We start from the raw sequence: 15,061 nt of genomic DNA on the forward strand, positions 1-15,061 counted from the left end.
GGGGCAGGGGGTGCTGGTCCCGCTGACCTGTTCCCGGCACCCGGGGAATCGGACCCTGCTGCGCCTGGCGTGGGTGCGGGCGTCCCCTCCGGCGGCGTCCGGCTGCGGTTTGCTGGGACGCGCAGTAGCCGCCCTGGCCGCGGGCGTCAGCCCCGGGTCCCATCCCTGCGCCCACCCCGGGCGGCTCCTCCTCCTCGGTGCAGGGGGGCTCGGCCCTGGGGGCTCGGTGGGCGGCAGCGCCTCGGGCTGCGGCAGGGCGAAGCCACGTCTTCCCGGTCTGCACGGAGCCCCTCTGCCGCCCGGGGGACTGCGGGGTCCGGCCCCGGCCCGGCGCTGGGCTCGGGCCGCCCGGCAGCGGGGCCCCGGAGGCCAAGGGGCGTTTCGGGGCGCAGCGCCCGCAGCGCTCCCTCCCCGGCGGGGCGGAGGGGCCGCTGGGTCCCGGAGCCCCGCGGGGGCCGCGCTGCCGAAGGCCGGGGTGCCGGCACCCCCGCGAGGGGCCGGGGCCGTCGGGCGGAGCGGCGGCGGCCCGGCGGCCGGTCCCGCCGGCGAGGGCTGTGCCGGCGGGGGGAGCTGCGGAGCCGCCCGGTCCCCGGCCCGGCCCCGCCGCCCGCCCCCGGCCCGCCCCGGCCCGCCCCCGCCGCGGCGGCGGGCGCCACTCGGCCGCCGGTGGCCTCGGCGGCGGCAGCGGCAGGATGCGGGCGGGCCGCGGCGCGGCGGGCGGGGAGGCGGCGGCCGAGGAGGAGGCGGCCGAGGCGGCCAAGCGCGGCGGGGCGGCGGCGGCGGCGGCGGCGGGGCGGGCGCGGGGCCGCGGCGGGAAGGGGTCCCCGAACGGCGAGTGCCGGCGCGGGGAGCCGCCGCGGAGCCCCGGCCCGGAGCCGCCCCGGGAGCCCAAGGTCTCCTTCTCCTGCGGCGGCGGCGGCGCGTCCCCCGGCGGGGCCAAGGCGGCCGAGGAGGGCGCGGGCGAGGATGCGGGCGAGGAGGCCCGCGGCAGCCAGGCCAGCTTCATGCAGCGGCAGTTCGGGGCGATGCTCCAGCCCGGCGTCAACAAGTTCTCGCTGCGGATGTTCGGCTCCCAGAAGGCGGTGGAGCGGGAGCAGGAGCGCGTCAAGTCGGCGGGGGCCTGGATCATCCACCCCTACAGCGACTTCAGGTGCGCGCCCGGCCGGGCGGGGGGCGAGCGCGGCGCCCGGGACCCCGCAGGGTCCGCGATCCCCCGGGGACGGAGCGCCGGGCCGGGCCGCTGCATCCCAGCCTGGGGACCGCGGGTGGGGACGGGGGGCGAGCGGAGCCCGGGGCCGGCCCCGCCGGCCGGGGAGGGGGAGGCCGTGCCGTGCCCTGGGAGAGGGCACCTTGAGCTGTGCTGGAGGTGGCAGCGCGGATGCTGCTGGCCTGTGTGCGGGGAGGGGCTGGCGGCTGGGCGTCCCCCTCCCCAGCGGAGCAGCAGTCGGCCCGGGGATGCCAAGAGCCCGCTGCTTCGACGGGGGGTGCCCGGGCAAGGGCATCCCCTCGTCCTTCCCGGGGCCTCAGGCGGCTCGGCCCGGCACGGACCTTCTGGAGCCCCACCGGGCTTCGGCTCTGCCCCCGAACCGCCCCGGGGGAAGGCGTCCCCCTCCCCTCGGGGCCGGGGGTCTGGGCTGGAGGACGCGCTGCTCTCTCCTTGCAAAGGCTTCCCCCTCCCCCAAGGAGGCCTGAGATTCAGGGATTTTGAGGAGGGATTCATCTCGCTCCCAAGAGGACCAGAGCCCTCAAGACCCAGCCCGTGTGGCTTCCATCTGAGCAATGGCAAACCCGGGGAGAGAGGCTGCAGCTCCCTCTCCTCTCCAGCCCTTCAGCCCCCGGGGAGCTCAGAAGTGGCAGATGCTTCCTGGGTCGTGTGCAGGCTACCAGAGGGATGTGCTGCTCGACCGGCTGGGGCAGGCGGCACGCCACCTCGCAGGGATGGGTGGCCGAGACCTTGCTGGCAAGCCAGCCATCAGGGGCCCCTGGTCCAGCGACCTCGAAGGGGCTGGGGGGAGCGAGGGGCTCCGCTCTGAGTCATTCTGCTGCTGTTCTGGTGCATGGTTTGGGGAGGCTGGAGGGAGCCGGTGCCGGTGTGAGGGATGCCACCAAGCCAGACCCTGGGCTCTGTTCACCGCTGGTGCTGATGGGTCCCCACTGGCGCAGGGGTCCCCGGGGCAGGTGGAGGCGGCCGTGGGCGGTGGGGTCTGCCCTGCCAGGCGGGCTCGGAGCAGGGACCAGTGCTTGCACCTCCTGTTCCCGCTCTCGTGCGCTTCTCCTGGCATCTTCCAGAGGAGCAGATGGAGGCCCTCAGCCTCCTCTCGGGGCTGACCTCCCACACAGGGGTCTTGCACCCTTGCAGCAGATGTTCCCATTGGGAACCTGCTGAAGGTATCCATCGGAGCCCCCTCCTTGGCTCGCCAGCCGCGTACCAGCTCTGCTGCAGAGCCAGGATGAGGAGCGGCTGCACCACCTGGCCATTGCTGGTCCTGTGGCGGAGGGAGCTCTGCCACCCCTGCCGTGACCGGGCAGGTGTGGCGGTGCCAGGTGGATCCCCGGCACCCGGGGGCTGGTGAGCCGGGGGACTCTGCCCCTCCATGCTGCCCGTGCTCCGCTTCGCCCTCAGCAGCTGCGGGCTGTAGGGGGAGGCTGGGATCAGGGCAATGGCCTGGCCCCGCTGTCCCCCACCACGACTGTACAGGGCCAGAACCCGCCCCGCTCCTGCGGCCGACTCCGAGCCAGCAGAGCCGCGGTCCCAGTGGCAGAGCCTGCGGTGCTGCCGAGAGCAGGGTCTCCCTGCGGTGAGCCCACGGCAGGAGCGAGGCCTCGGAGGGTTCCCCGGGGCGCAGCAGCGTCGCTCCCTGGGCTGGCGCTAGCGGCGGGCGGGCAGGCACCAGTCCATGCTGGGGTGACCTTGGAGAGTCACCCTGGGTGGCCTGCCCTGCGCTGGCTCCATCCCTCCCGGAGTCGCTATCAAGTCTTGAAACCCATTGGGGAAGAGCCGCTGCCTGTGTTTTGATGCTGCAAGTGGCGTAGGAGAGTTCCCTGCCCAGCGAGGAGGAGCTGCAGGCAGAGCCACGGCATCGGCTGGGTCTACAAACGTGCACATAAACAGGATCGGCCCAACGCAGGGCTGAAAGCCCGGTCGTGAGGAGCCAGCTCTGCTTGTGCACGTTGAGGACATGTCTCCATCTATTCCACATTGTCCTGCCTTAAAAAAAAAAAAAAAAATTATGTTTATCTAGTAATGATAATGGAGCATGAACCCAGCCATGTTTGCCCCGCAAAGCCCATTTTCCCATCTTAAGATAAAATCATTACCCATCTGCATATGTGACATCATTTCATAATCGGAGTCATTTAGAGATCCTGTCTCCTCATGGACACGGCGCTGCAACTATTCATGCAAAATTCAGGGGCAGACTTGCTCCAGGAATGGAAGTTGCTATTTACATAAATATTGAATTATTAGGAAGCAGCCTGGGTGGCTGGTTGAGATCATGAGCTGCAAATCTGATAAAAGAGACCTTGTAAATTGTGCGCTGAAGTAGACAGTGTCAAGCAGAGCCACCTCCTTTTGGGTGGGGTGCTCAGTTGTCTTCTCTGTCTTCGCCGCTTCTGGTCTTTATCGATGGGAGGAAAAAACCTGGCTAGGATCGACTTTTTCATTATTTCTGTTGGTGTTTCTGCAACTGAGGTATCGCTCTTGGAGCGGGACTGGGAGCCGAGGGGCCGCATCCAGCCCTTGTTTCGCAGTGACCTGGGCACGTTGCTGCTCTGGCTCCCATCTTTACACCCTGTGTGCACCCGGGAGCCGGGCAGGGGCATGCACGGGCCCGGGGGTGCTGCGAGGCCTCGGGGGCAGAGGTGTACGTGGGGCCAGGGCCGAGGAGGCCGGTGGCATTCCTGGGGGAGCGGGTGCTTCCTGGGGCGCAGGAGCCTGGGCACTGGGGAGCGGGTGCTCCAGCTCCATGGTGGATCCCTTCCCCTTCTTGTGCGGTGAGAGGCTTGCATAAGCCTGGGTGGAGAATTTAGCCCAGACGCCTTGCTGGATGCAGCAGTAATGCTGCGAGCTGCATGCAGCTGGTGATTCAGTGGTGGTGGCGGTGCCTGCTTCCCATGACCACCGCGGGGCCGCCTGATGCGGCTACGCCGGCGTCCCCTCCCGCCAGCCCCGCGCTCGCAGCCTTCCATGAGGCGTGGGACTGAGCTGTGGGTTTTCACTGCTGGTGAATTTCTGTTGCAAGAGCTGCTCCCGCACCTGATTTGGGGGCAAAGCCGCATCCAGAGCATGTGTCCCTGGTGCTCCTTGGCCGGAGTCGTCGTCTTCTGGGCTTAGAATGGTTTCTGGGGCTTTGCTGCTGCCTGGATGGTGCCACCGACCTGTCGGTGCCACTGTCGGGGCTCCTAAGCAGAGGGACCAGGCTCGCCAGCTGCTGTCGCTCCAAATGTGCATGCCAGCGCTGCGACCTGCTGCTGGTCCCAGTGTTACCGTTCCCTCTGGTGAAGGTGTCAGGGAGCTGCTCTCCCCCGCTGCAGCCTCAGCATGGGGCAGTTGGACCTGGGGGTGCTGAGAGCCACCGCTGGGTCATCAGGGAAGAAAGGCTGTGACCGACTCCCTGGGGGAATTGTGAAGGTTGGGGTCCTTGAGCAGTTTGCAAAGCCTTTATCCCCCCTCCCTTCCCCAGGGACCCCCAGGGTAAAAGGCTTTTCCAGGGGAGAGCAGCACCAGTCATTCGTCACAACTGGTTGTACTGGGACGCAGGAGCACAGATGGTGCATAGGGCGCTGTACCTCACTGCTCACTCAGCTTGGGCAAACTTCTGCCATTGGCTTCTTAACCCACTTCTAAGAGTGACCTCATTTTTAGAATATGAGTATTTAGTGTGAGTTTGCGAAGCGCCGATCCCACACCGATCCTGCGCTGCTCCTGCACCGATCCCGTGCTGCTCCCGCCCGCCGGGCAGCCTGGCTCTTTGCAGCCAGGGCCCCAGTCCGGGCCGAGGGGCTCAGCCCGAGGGGCACCTCCTGCAGAGCGGGGGCTCGGGGAGCTTTGTCCACCCAGGCAGCTCAGTGCCCGGTTGATGGGATCACCACGGAGGGTAGCGATGTGTTGCACTGAGCTTGCTGAGGCGGCTGGATCATCCCCGGCAGCACCCTGGAGCTTGTGTGCTGGCAGTGGAGCTGAGCGGCAGCGTCCCTGGTGTCCTGCGGCCGTGTCCCCTGGATGGCTCGGGGGGCTTCTTCTGGCCCCCTCCCAGGCACTAACAGCAGGCGGACGGGGAGGCTTTGCTGGTGCGGCGGTTGGGATTGCCCTGAGCCTCTGCGGCCTCGGGGTCTCCGTCGGGGTTGTGGAGATGTCGGGGCGGTGGCAGCTCTGTGGAGGGATGTGCTCTGGGGTCTTGGGGGCAGGAGCGTGGTAGGGCCCCTGGGAGTTGCTGCGGGGCAGTGTGGAGGCTCGGCTCCGATTCGGCTCCTGGCCAGGATCTGCGGGGCAGCACCGCTGTGCCAGGCTTTGGGCAGACGATGGAGGAGGAACGCAGCAGCCCCTGCTCGCAGAGGCTTTCGTCATCTTCTGTCACCATCGCTGTCGTTCAATTGGGTCAGGAGCAAGGGAGGGGGTGCTGAGGATCCTAATTAATTTGTTTTCAGGTATTTTTAGTAGCCTGGATTGGATCTTTTTTCCTATGCACACACTGCCCTCCGAGGAAGAAAGCGTTGGCGTTGCACCCAGGTCCCCGAAGAGATCGCACAGAGTCAGTCGCGTGTGTTGGGGGGGAGCAGGAGCAGTTTATCTTTCTCAGCAGGCCGAATTCTGCCCTGGCTCAGCCAGATTGCAAAGGGGTTTGAGCCGGAAGAGTTTTGCCCAGCTGGCGTGGTTATTTAATCTTTGTTCTTCACAGCTTTGCATGGCTAATGCCCCCATGGGACTCGCTTTGTGCAGCAGGGTCAGTTTGCAGTGTGAGCTGCCAGGGGGTTTGCAGGACAGATAGAGCCCGGTGCCGCCACCATGGGCTGCCCCGGCCCCAGCAGCGGCTCTGCCGATGCCGGCGTCTCTGGGGAGTCATGCCGTGCGGCTGGAGCCCGGGGGGTCCGGCAGGGCCCACCACAGCCATGGCCTCGCTGCCTGGGGGGGTCGCAGGGCACTGGAGCTGCTCGGTGCCGGCGGCCAGAGCTCGTCCGTGGGGGTACGGGGGGAGCACAGCCTGCTCCTCCCGGCTGGCAGCTGACGAGGGTACCCTGGAGATGGCCCTGGGTGTGAAGTCATCGTTGTGCAGCAGTGACATCACTCACGGTTGCCACGGCAACATCTCACATGGGGAAGGTGTCATTGGAGAAAGGTCAGGAGCTGGGATGCTCGGCTCCTTCTGGTCCTGTGCTAATCTGTACGGGGGGGTGGATCCAGCCCGTTTCCCGTTCCTGTGTGCGGGAGGGCCCCCCCTCATCCCCCCGTCCCCTGCAGCGTGGCCAGGGCACAGCGGGGCCCTGCCCATCATCCTGCAGCTCCCGGGGTCCTGCCCAGGGCGGGCAGGGTGGGCTGAGCCGAGAGGCGTGGGCAAGGGTCCTGCGTGTCCGTGTGCATGGCACCGGGGGGGTATCTCCCCTCCTGTCCCCCCAGGCGAGCACCGGGGCGTGGGGCAGGTGGGGAGCGAGGGGCCGGGGTTCCCTCTGCACCATCCTGCCGGGACGGGGCTGCTGTGACCTTGCAGGCGCTCGGAAAGGTCGTCGGTGGCCCAGAAGATGGTGACAAGGAGAAAGGAGAGAGGGACGGGTGAGGCAGGAGAGGGTGGAGGCGGTGGAAGAGCCGTGCAGCCCAGGCAAAGGCACAGGCGGCCGCCCGCCCCTCCGCCGTCTGACCGGGGCTGCGGGTGATGCCGGCGCCAGCTGCAGCCGTACGTGATCTGCTGCACCGGGGGCTGCGGCTGCATTGCTGGGGTGGGACATGAAACCCCCGTCTGCGCACCCCCTAAAGCAGGACCACAGCCCGGTCCGGGCAGGCGCTGGGGTGGGATGGCCCTGGCTGTCCCCGGGAACGCTGTTCCCTGTCCTCGGTCCCCCCTCTGGGAGCGGGGAGGGGTGGGGGCTGCTCCCGGGGCAGCAGGGGGGGCGCCGGGCTCCCCCATCCTGCCTCTGCGTGCCTGCGGGGGCGATGGCCCCGCCGCATCGGGTGGTTTGGGGATGTGGGTGGTCCCCAGCCCGCAGGCTGCCCCAGGGTCTCCCCCAGGTCTGGCGCCTGCCTCATCGTTCTCCCCTCGCCCCGGGCCCTGCCTGGGTTTGGTGCTCAGGGCAGCCCTCCGGCCCAACCAGCACGGCAGGAAGAGCCCTCTCTAGCGGACAGCCCCCAGCCTCATCCTGCACCCCCCTCTGCACAGCCCTACCTCACCCAGTGGGACTGTGCTGGCCTGCAGGATCAGGCCTGGGGGCAGTTTGGAGTGGGGGGGGAGCAGGATGTGGCCCCTGGGGAGAGCAGAGGGGTGCCTGTGGCCGTGGTGGCATCAGAGGGGCAGCAGCCGGTAGCACGGGTCCCTTAGGGCGGGGCGCGATGGCTGGGTCCCCTCGATGCAGGGGTGGCTGCAGGGCACTGGTGACACCCTCCTCCCTCCTCTCGCTCCCCAGGTTTTACTGGGACTTCACGATGCTGCTCTTCATGGTGGGCAACCTGATCATCATTCCCGTGGGCATCACCTTCTTCAAGGAGGAGACCACGGCGCCCTGGATCGTGTTCAACGTGGTCTCCGACACCTTCTTCCTGATGGACCTGGTGCTGAACTTCCGGACGGGGATTGTGATTGAGGACAACACGGAAATCATCCTGGACCCCGAGAGGATCAAGAAGAAGTACCTCAAGACCTGGTTTGTGGTGGACTTTGTCTCCTCCATCCCCGTGGACTACGTCTTCCTCATTGTGGAGAAGGGCATAGACTCGGAGGTGTACAAGACAGCCCGTGCCCTCCGCATCGTCCGCTTCACCAAGATCCTCAGCCTCCTGCGGCTCCTCCGCCTATCCCGGCTCATCCGCTACATCCACCAGTGGGAGGAGGTAGGGGTCCTGGGGACGCAGCCTGGCAGTGGGTCCCTCCTCCGGCAGCGGCAGGACCAGCCCAAGGGAGCGGGAGCCAGGAGGGGCCCCTGCAAGGGCGGTGGAGCTCGGGGCTGCCCGAGGAGCTGGCGGGTTGGATGGGGTCTGCGGGGCTGTGTGTGGGGCCAGTGGGCAACTGTGACCCTCCCTGGAAGGGGGAGGCTCCGGACATCCCTGGGCATCCCCCACCTTCCCCTCTGCTCTGGGACATGAGAGCACTCCTGGTCTGCTTCCGCGCAAAGGCAGTCCCTCTGGCTCCTCGGGGCCCGCTGAGCGCCGCAGCCGAGCCGTGCCCTGTGTGTGTGCGCACCCGGGTGCTGGGGTTTGCGCAGCTGGTCCTGGTGCCGTGGTACAGCACCACCCACGGGTGACAGCATGGCCAGCACAAGCAGGCGTGCCGCCCTGGCAGCTCGACCACGTCCCCCTGCTCAGCTCCCTGCATGCCAGGGCAGACAGGCAACACTCCTCGCCTCCGGTCCCCTCGGGCTCCCTGCTCCACCAGGACCTCAGGGAGCACTGGGGGGGCCTGCAGGAGCCCCAGCGCCTCGGGGGCGGCAGGACCCCTGGGTCCCCCGGGCAGGAGGCAGGGTGCTGCCCGGGCTTGGCGCATCCAGGGCTGCGTGGGCTGTGAGGCGACGTGCCTTTGTGTCGGGATGCGGCGTGCTCGGCTTTGCCACGTGGCTCCGGTGCGTGGGCTGGCGCCTCGCGGCAGCTCTGCTGGCTGAGGCTGTGCAGGTGCTCTCGGAGGCGCCGCGGTCGGGGCTGGCGGATGCTGCAGGAGCATCTCCATGCGCCTGATTTTGCCCCCAGCAGCCTCGGTGGTGGCAGGGAGAGGGGAAGCGAGGGGCTGCCCCGGGGGGCAATTGCCGCTGGCCGGAGGGGCGAAGGGGCTGGCAGAGATGGGGCTGGGGCTGCTCCTGCCTGTCCTCGCCCCAGGCTGCCCCTTCCCAAGCCCCTTGCGCTTCCCATCGCACCACACCAGCTCTGCCGTGCCCTCCCTGGGCAGGCAGCCTGAGAGCCCAGGGCTGGGCACAGAGGAAAAAGGGGATGCCATGCCCTTGCCCTTGCCCTTGCCCTCGCCGTGCGGCTTCTCCATGTGATGCTGTAGGGCTCCAGCCTTGGATCTGCAGCGGGGGGAGACTGGGGATGTCACTGCTGGGGATTTAATTTCTCATTGTCTTTCTTTTTTCCCTCCTTGAATTCACCTTTTCTGGACCCTAAAAATATTAAAGGAAAAGGAGCAAGTCCTCAGCCCATGGCTCAGTTTGCAACCAGGAGCACACGTCTCTACCCCCTGAGTTTGCCTGTGCGGGTGCCCTGGGGCGAGAGGTGCTAAGGCCAGGCTGGGACTGGGGATGCGGCCAGGGGGAAGCCCTGCTCTCACGGGAGCTGCGGGCTGGTGCTGGGAGCGAGGGGTGCGCTCGGAGCACTGAGCAGCCGCTCCTGGAGGCATGCCCTTCGCACATCCCTCCACGGCCAGGGCTCTGGCCTGGGAGCACCGTGGTGGGTCCCCACGGTCACGGCTCCCTCCCACACCCACCCCGGGCTGGGGGCTCTCCCAGGGTGTCGCTGACGGGTCTCAGCATTTGATGCTCCTACAGCCACCGGCCCTGGGAGGGGGACGCAGGCGCGTCCCCATCAGGGTGGGATCTCCAGCAGAGCAGAGGAGCTGCCCTGGCCACTCGCCCCAGATCGGGGTCTCCCTTCAGCCCCACCCTGACGTGGGCACCTCGGACTCTCTTTACCGAAAGCCGCCCCGTGGCTGAGCCCGGCCCCCCGCGCCGGCTGCCCTGGGGGCTGCCCCGCTCTCTCCCCAGCACCCGGAGTACTTGGCTCCGCCTGGGCATCCACCAGCGCTGGCTTATCCTCATCAAAGCTCGCAGCCATTAGTGCTTTCGAGGGCGGCAGCGTGGCGGCATCCCGCTGGCTATAAATAGGCAGGTGGAGGGCTGGGGTCGGGCCAGCCGCGAGTGCCTATTTCAGCTGAGGCCGTGTGGGTCGGTGGCCTAAGCGGGGCCGGGCAGTGGGGGGACGGTCCCTGCGCTCACCCTCTGCCATCCCACCCCGGCCCCTCCACCCGCAGATCTTCCACATGACCTATGACCTGGCCAGCGCGGTGATGAGGATCATCAACCTCATCGGCATGATGCTGCTGCTCTGCCACTGGGACGGCTGCCTCCAGTTCCTTGTGCCCATGCTGCAGGATTTCCCCCAGAACTGCTGGGTCTCCATCAACGGGATGGTGGTGAGTGCCGGCCCCTACCCCAACCCCGTCGCGCTCCCTGCCCTGCTCCCCCCAGGCCCCCGTCCATCCCTGTGTCGCCTGGCCTCTCTCCGCTGACCCCAGAAGATGCCATCCCCGCGCCGGCCGGTGCCGCGGTGCCCCGACAGAGCGAGCGCAGAGGGTGCGCAGGGCACCCCGCGCCTGCTGCGGTCTCACAGGACTCGGGGCAGCGGATCGATCCGGGCGGGAGGGAGATGCTGACACAGCGCTCTGCCCCATCCCCTGCTGCCTCCTCCTGCTAATTAGCAACAAAGCTGCTATTAATAAATAATGGGCCACGTTTCTAATTGCTCCCTCTCAGCCCTGCAGCCTGCTACAAATGGCTCTTCACCCTCTGTCCGTCTCGTCCTGTTCTGCCGGTGTTTCCATCTCTGCTCTGTTCCCCCACCTGGCTTCATCCCTGGCCTCTCCTTCCCATCTCACGCCTCTCCTTCCCCGGCTGCTTCGCTCCTGGGGGGGACCCGGGGCTTCGCGTGAGCCTGGGCTGGGGGATTCCTGCCCTAGGAGCCACCAGCCCATCCCTGCCTGCAGCTGCCTGCTGCCCCAGCCAGGTCCGCAGGCTCCCAAGCACGAGTGGTGCGATAACTCAGTGGCTTCCACAAACTCAGAGCTTGTTCCCATCACAGCATTTCACAGGAGCATGCTGCGCTTTTGTATATCAGCTTAAAAAAAAAAAAAAAAAAAAAAAGACTGGCTACCTAAAGTCCTAAAGTGAAGCCAGGCGGGCGGTGAGGTGCGGAAACCCGCCGGGAAGGAGCGGAGGGCTGTGGGATGGCCGCAGCCCAGGCCGTGCCTGGGGTTTGGGTTTGTTCGTATCTCACCTGCAAGGTGAGACCGTCAAAACCAACCAAACAAAGAAAAGAAATGCCATTGCTGAGCGCTGTTGGGAGATGCAGGCAGAGAACCTGGATCGTCTGCCAGGCCTGAGTCAGAGCGTTGTATGCATGTGTGCCCATGCACACACATGTGCAAGCAGCTGTGCACCAGCGCGGGCTGAGCGCCGCCACCGTCCCTGTCGCTGCAGAACGACTCCTGGAGCGAGCTGTACTCCTTTGCCCTCTTCAAGTCAATGAGCCACATGCTCTGCATCGGCTATGGGAAGCAGGCACCCGAGAGCATGACGGACATCTGGCTGACGATGCTGAGCATGATTGTGGGGGCCACCTGCTACGCCATGTTCATCGGCCATGCCACCGCCCTCATCCAGTCTCTGGACTCCTCCCGGCGCCAGTACCAGGAGAAGGTAGGACTGGGCTGGATGGGGGCCATGGTTCCTGTCCTGCACCTGGCCGTCGCATCCCCTCCTGGAGCCGCAGCGGCGCCTGCGGGTGCAGCCAGGCGGGGCGAGGGTTCTGTATCGATACCATCCCCAGGGCAGGGACAGAGCGGTGAGGGGGATCTGCCAGCCAGGAGGGGCCCAGTACCCACCCCATGGAGCGGGGAGGTGGGGGGGGGGTCCTGGCCCCGCAGCCCCAGCCCCTCTGGACGCTGACGCTGCCTCTCCCCACAGTACAAGCAGGTGGAGCAGTACATGTCCTTCCACAAGCTGCCTGCCGACTTTCGCCAGAAGATCCATGACTACTACGAGCACCGCTACCAGGGCAAGATGTTCGACGAGGACAGCATCCTGGGGGAGCTCAACGAGCCCCTGCGCGAGGTAAGGGCCCTGGGGGCTGCAGAGCCGGCTGGGGATGCTGCGGTGAGGACGGCGACCGCCCCACCCACAGCAGGGGCCCCCTGCGCCCTGCTGCAGGGGAGGCTGCGGGTCCCACTGGCTCCTGCAGCGTACGTGCATGGGGTTGAGCACCTCTTGCGCCAGCTTTGCAGCTCCAAGTGTGAGTGTGTCCGTGCACAACTGTGTCTGTGTGCTGACACCTGTTTTTGTGAGCCTGCCTTGGGGGAAGCCATGTCCCTGCCTCCTGCTCCCTCACCTCCTTCCCCTGCAGGAAATCGTGAACTTCAACTGCCGCAAGCTGGTGGCCTCGATGCCGCTCTTTGCCAATGCGGATCCCAACTTCGTCACAGCGATGCTCACCAAGCTGAAGTTTGAGGTGTTTCAGCCAGGCGACTACATCATCCGCGAGGGCACCATCGGCAAGAAGATGTACTTCATCCAGCACGGGGTGGTCAGCATTCTCACCAAGGGCAACAAGGAGATGAAACTCTCTGATGGGTCCTATTTTGGAGGTGAGTGTTGGTGGGGCTGAGCCCGGGTCCCCTCCTGGGGTCTGCGAGAGGCACCGGGACAGCCGTGCTGTCCTGGGGCACTGCCGTGCTGTCCCGGGGCACCCACCACTCAATGGTTCTCGCCCCTCGCTCCTGGCCTGTCCCCATTTCCAGTCCTTGCTGGTGGTGTTGTGACTTTGGCACCATTGTATCCCCCGTAGAAATCTGCCTGCTGACCCGTGGCCGGCGCACGGCCAGTGTCCGGGCAGACACCTACTGCCGCCTCTACTCGCTCTCGGTGGACAACTTCAACGAGGTGCTGGAGGAGTACCCCATGATGAGACGGGCCTTTGAGACCGTGGCCATTGACCGCCTCGACCGCATTGGTAGGGCACAGGGGGCTGTGGGGGAGGCCGGGGGGTGTCCTGGCAGCGTGGGGCAGCCATGGCTGGGGGGGGAGGGCCAGCGTAGCCCCAGCACAGGGTCTCACAGTGCTCCCTATCCCGGCCCCCTCCCTGCAGGGAAGAAGAATTCGATCCTGCTCCACAAAGTGCAGCACGACCTCAACTCAGGTGTCTTCAACAACCAGGAGAACGAGATCATCCAGGAGATCGTCAAGTACGACCGGGAGATGGTGCAGCAGGCGGAGCTGCAGCAGCACACGGCCATGTACAGCCCTGTCCAGCCCCAGGTCACCTCCGCCATCGCCACCCTCCAGCAAGCCGTCGCCATGAGCTTCTGCCCACAGATGGCCAGCCCGCTGGTGGGCTCCATGGCCCTGGGCTCGCCCCGCATGATGCGCCGCTTGCAGTACGCCCAGGCCGTGCCCAGCCCCTTCGCCATCTCCCCCGTCTTGCTGCAGCAGAGCCCCCCGCAGCAGTCGCAGCCCCCTGTGCCCCACGCCAACCCCTCGCCCTCACAGGACCAGGCGCAGCCCGCAGCCCTGCCCACCTCCACCAGCGCCTTCGCCACGGCAGCGGCCAGCCCGCCATCCCAAAGCCCCCTGGCCAGCCGGACGTTCGCCTATGGAGGCGCCCCGGGGCAGCTGGGCTCCCAGCTCTCCCTCAGCCAGCAGCAGGCGCCCGGCTCGCCCCAGCGCCTGGCTGCCCACAAAAGCACACAGGCGCTGCACACCAGCAGCCTCAGCCAGGATTCGCGGCCCCTGTCGGCCTCGCAGCCCTCCCTGCCCCACGGGCTGGCGGCCGGCAGCACCCAGAGCCCCCCGGCCTCAGCCCGTGAGTCCTGCGCCTCCATCGGTGGGGGCCCGGCTGCCACCTTGCCAGGCCCCGGGCCCCCAGCTGGGCTGCGGGGCCAGGCACCCTCACGGGGGACCCTGGCCCACCCGGCGTCCACGGGCTCGGTGCACGCGGGGCCGCCCGCCCTGCCGCAGGACTCGGCGGCGGCCCGCAAGGATTCGGCGGCCAGCACACCCGACACGGACCCGGCCAAGTCCAGGCTGTCTTCCAACTTGTGACCTCCATGCCGTGCCGGGCGCAGGGACAAGTGCACCGGAGGGGGCTGCGGCAGTGAGTCCCGTCTCGCCCTGCGCCCATCCTGCGCCACCCCGCTGAGGAGCGCTGGGTGAGGGCCACGGCCGCCCCGCCGGCTGCCTCCCCCTGCCGCGGCACCAGCCCCGCTCCCCGGCTTCCTCCCGCCAACGCTGCAGAGTGGGGCAGCTGCCGGGGGTGGGCACGGGGCCTCTGTGCCCCCCACCCACCGCGGGGGCACGGTGGGGGGCTGGGCTGAGCCCCCTGGCTGCGTCGCCTCCGACCAAAGTCTGGCCACATCTCCCGCTCCCCACGGCAAAGTCCTGCTGCCCCCAGCCTCCCCGGCTGCCCCATAGAAGCCACAGCTGCATCACCCCCCCGATCAACTCTGTATATGATATATATGACCTGAATACATACCTGTGTGTGTGTGCATCTGCAGGACACCTCCCTGGGGCTTTAGGCACGCCGGCCAGCCCCAGCACCTGCGCGTGTCCCTGCCTCCCCTCCCGCAGGCCCGAGGCGAGGGGTGACGGTCCAGGACTGCAGGTAAGTTGGCGGGTCTGAGGGACGGTCACCCTGAGGCTCGTGAGCACCCACGCACACGCTGCCCCCGGGGCTGGGGGGTAAACATGGCCCGACTCACTCCTAGTCAGCGTTAGGACAGAGGCAGACGCCAGAGCCTGGGGACCCAAGCCCTGGGGCTGCCCCACGGGCAATCCCCCCTTAAGGCTGGGAAAGGCACACGCTGCGTGTACCAGCGTGCCTCTGTGTGTGCGTGTGCACCTACAGACGTGTGTGCAGGGGTGTGTGCGTGCATGTGTGTGCACGTATGCCTCTCCGCCTGCCACCCTGGAGCCTTCCACATTGAATGTATGCAGTGACCGTGAGCGAGGGGCCGCGTGCCAGCCCGACGCCCTGCAGCTGCGCAGCCGGCGGGACAGGGCCCCGCTCCAAGCATCCACCTTTCCATCCAGCCCATCCTGTGCAATAAACGTCAGTAACTGACAGAGCTACGCACGACTCCGTCTCTGTTCTCCTTCGCCA

At 67.1% G+C, this 15,061-nt stretch overlaps 1 protein-coding gene across 1 annotated transcript; it reads left to right on the top strand.

Moving 5' to 3' along the window:
• The first annotated feature begins 692 nt into the window (after positions 1–692).
• On the top strand, positions 693–15,034 carry HCN2 (hyperpolarization activated cyclic nucleotide gated potassium and sodium channel 2). Its single transcript, XM_087769187.1, has 8 exons — positions 693–1,150; positions 7,615–8,038; positions 10,161–10,322; positions 11,386–11,604; positions 11,872–12,018; positions 12,308–12,548; positions 12,749–12,913; positions 13,049–15,034. Exons 1-8 carry the CDS (start codon positions 693–695, stop codon positions 13,999–14,001), a joined length of 2,769 nt encoding a protein of 922 aa, XP_087625313.1. The 3' UTR covers positions 14,002–15,034.
• Positions 15,035–15,061: the final 27 nt, after the last annotated feature.

This window comes from Nipponia nippon, unplaced genomic scaffold (assembly GCF_047370975.1).
Source record: "Nipponia nippon isolate SJK-2023a ecotype South Korea unplaced genomic scaffold, ASM4737097v1 scaffold_31, whole genome shotgun sequence".
NCBI lineage: Eukaryota > Metazoa > Chordata > Aves > Pelecaniformes > Threskiornithidae > Nipponia > Nipponia nippon.

Bases quoted from the DNA above. Each gene is read 5' to 3' on its own strand.
- HCN2 (XM_087769187.1), top strand. From the start codon at position 693: ATGCGGGCGGGCCGCGGCGCGGCGGGCGGGGAGGCGGCGGCCGAGGAG. The intron at 12,549-12,748 runs GTGAGTGTTGGT...TATCCCCCGTAG, and splicing joins TGATGGGTCCTATTTTGGAG to AAATCTGCCTGCTGACCCGT. The intron at 12,914-13,048 runs GTAGGGCACAGG...CCCTCCCTGCAG, and splicing joins TGACCGCCTCGACCGCATTG to GGAAGAAGAATTCGATCCTG.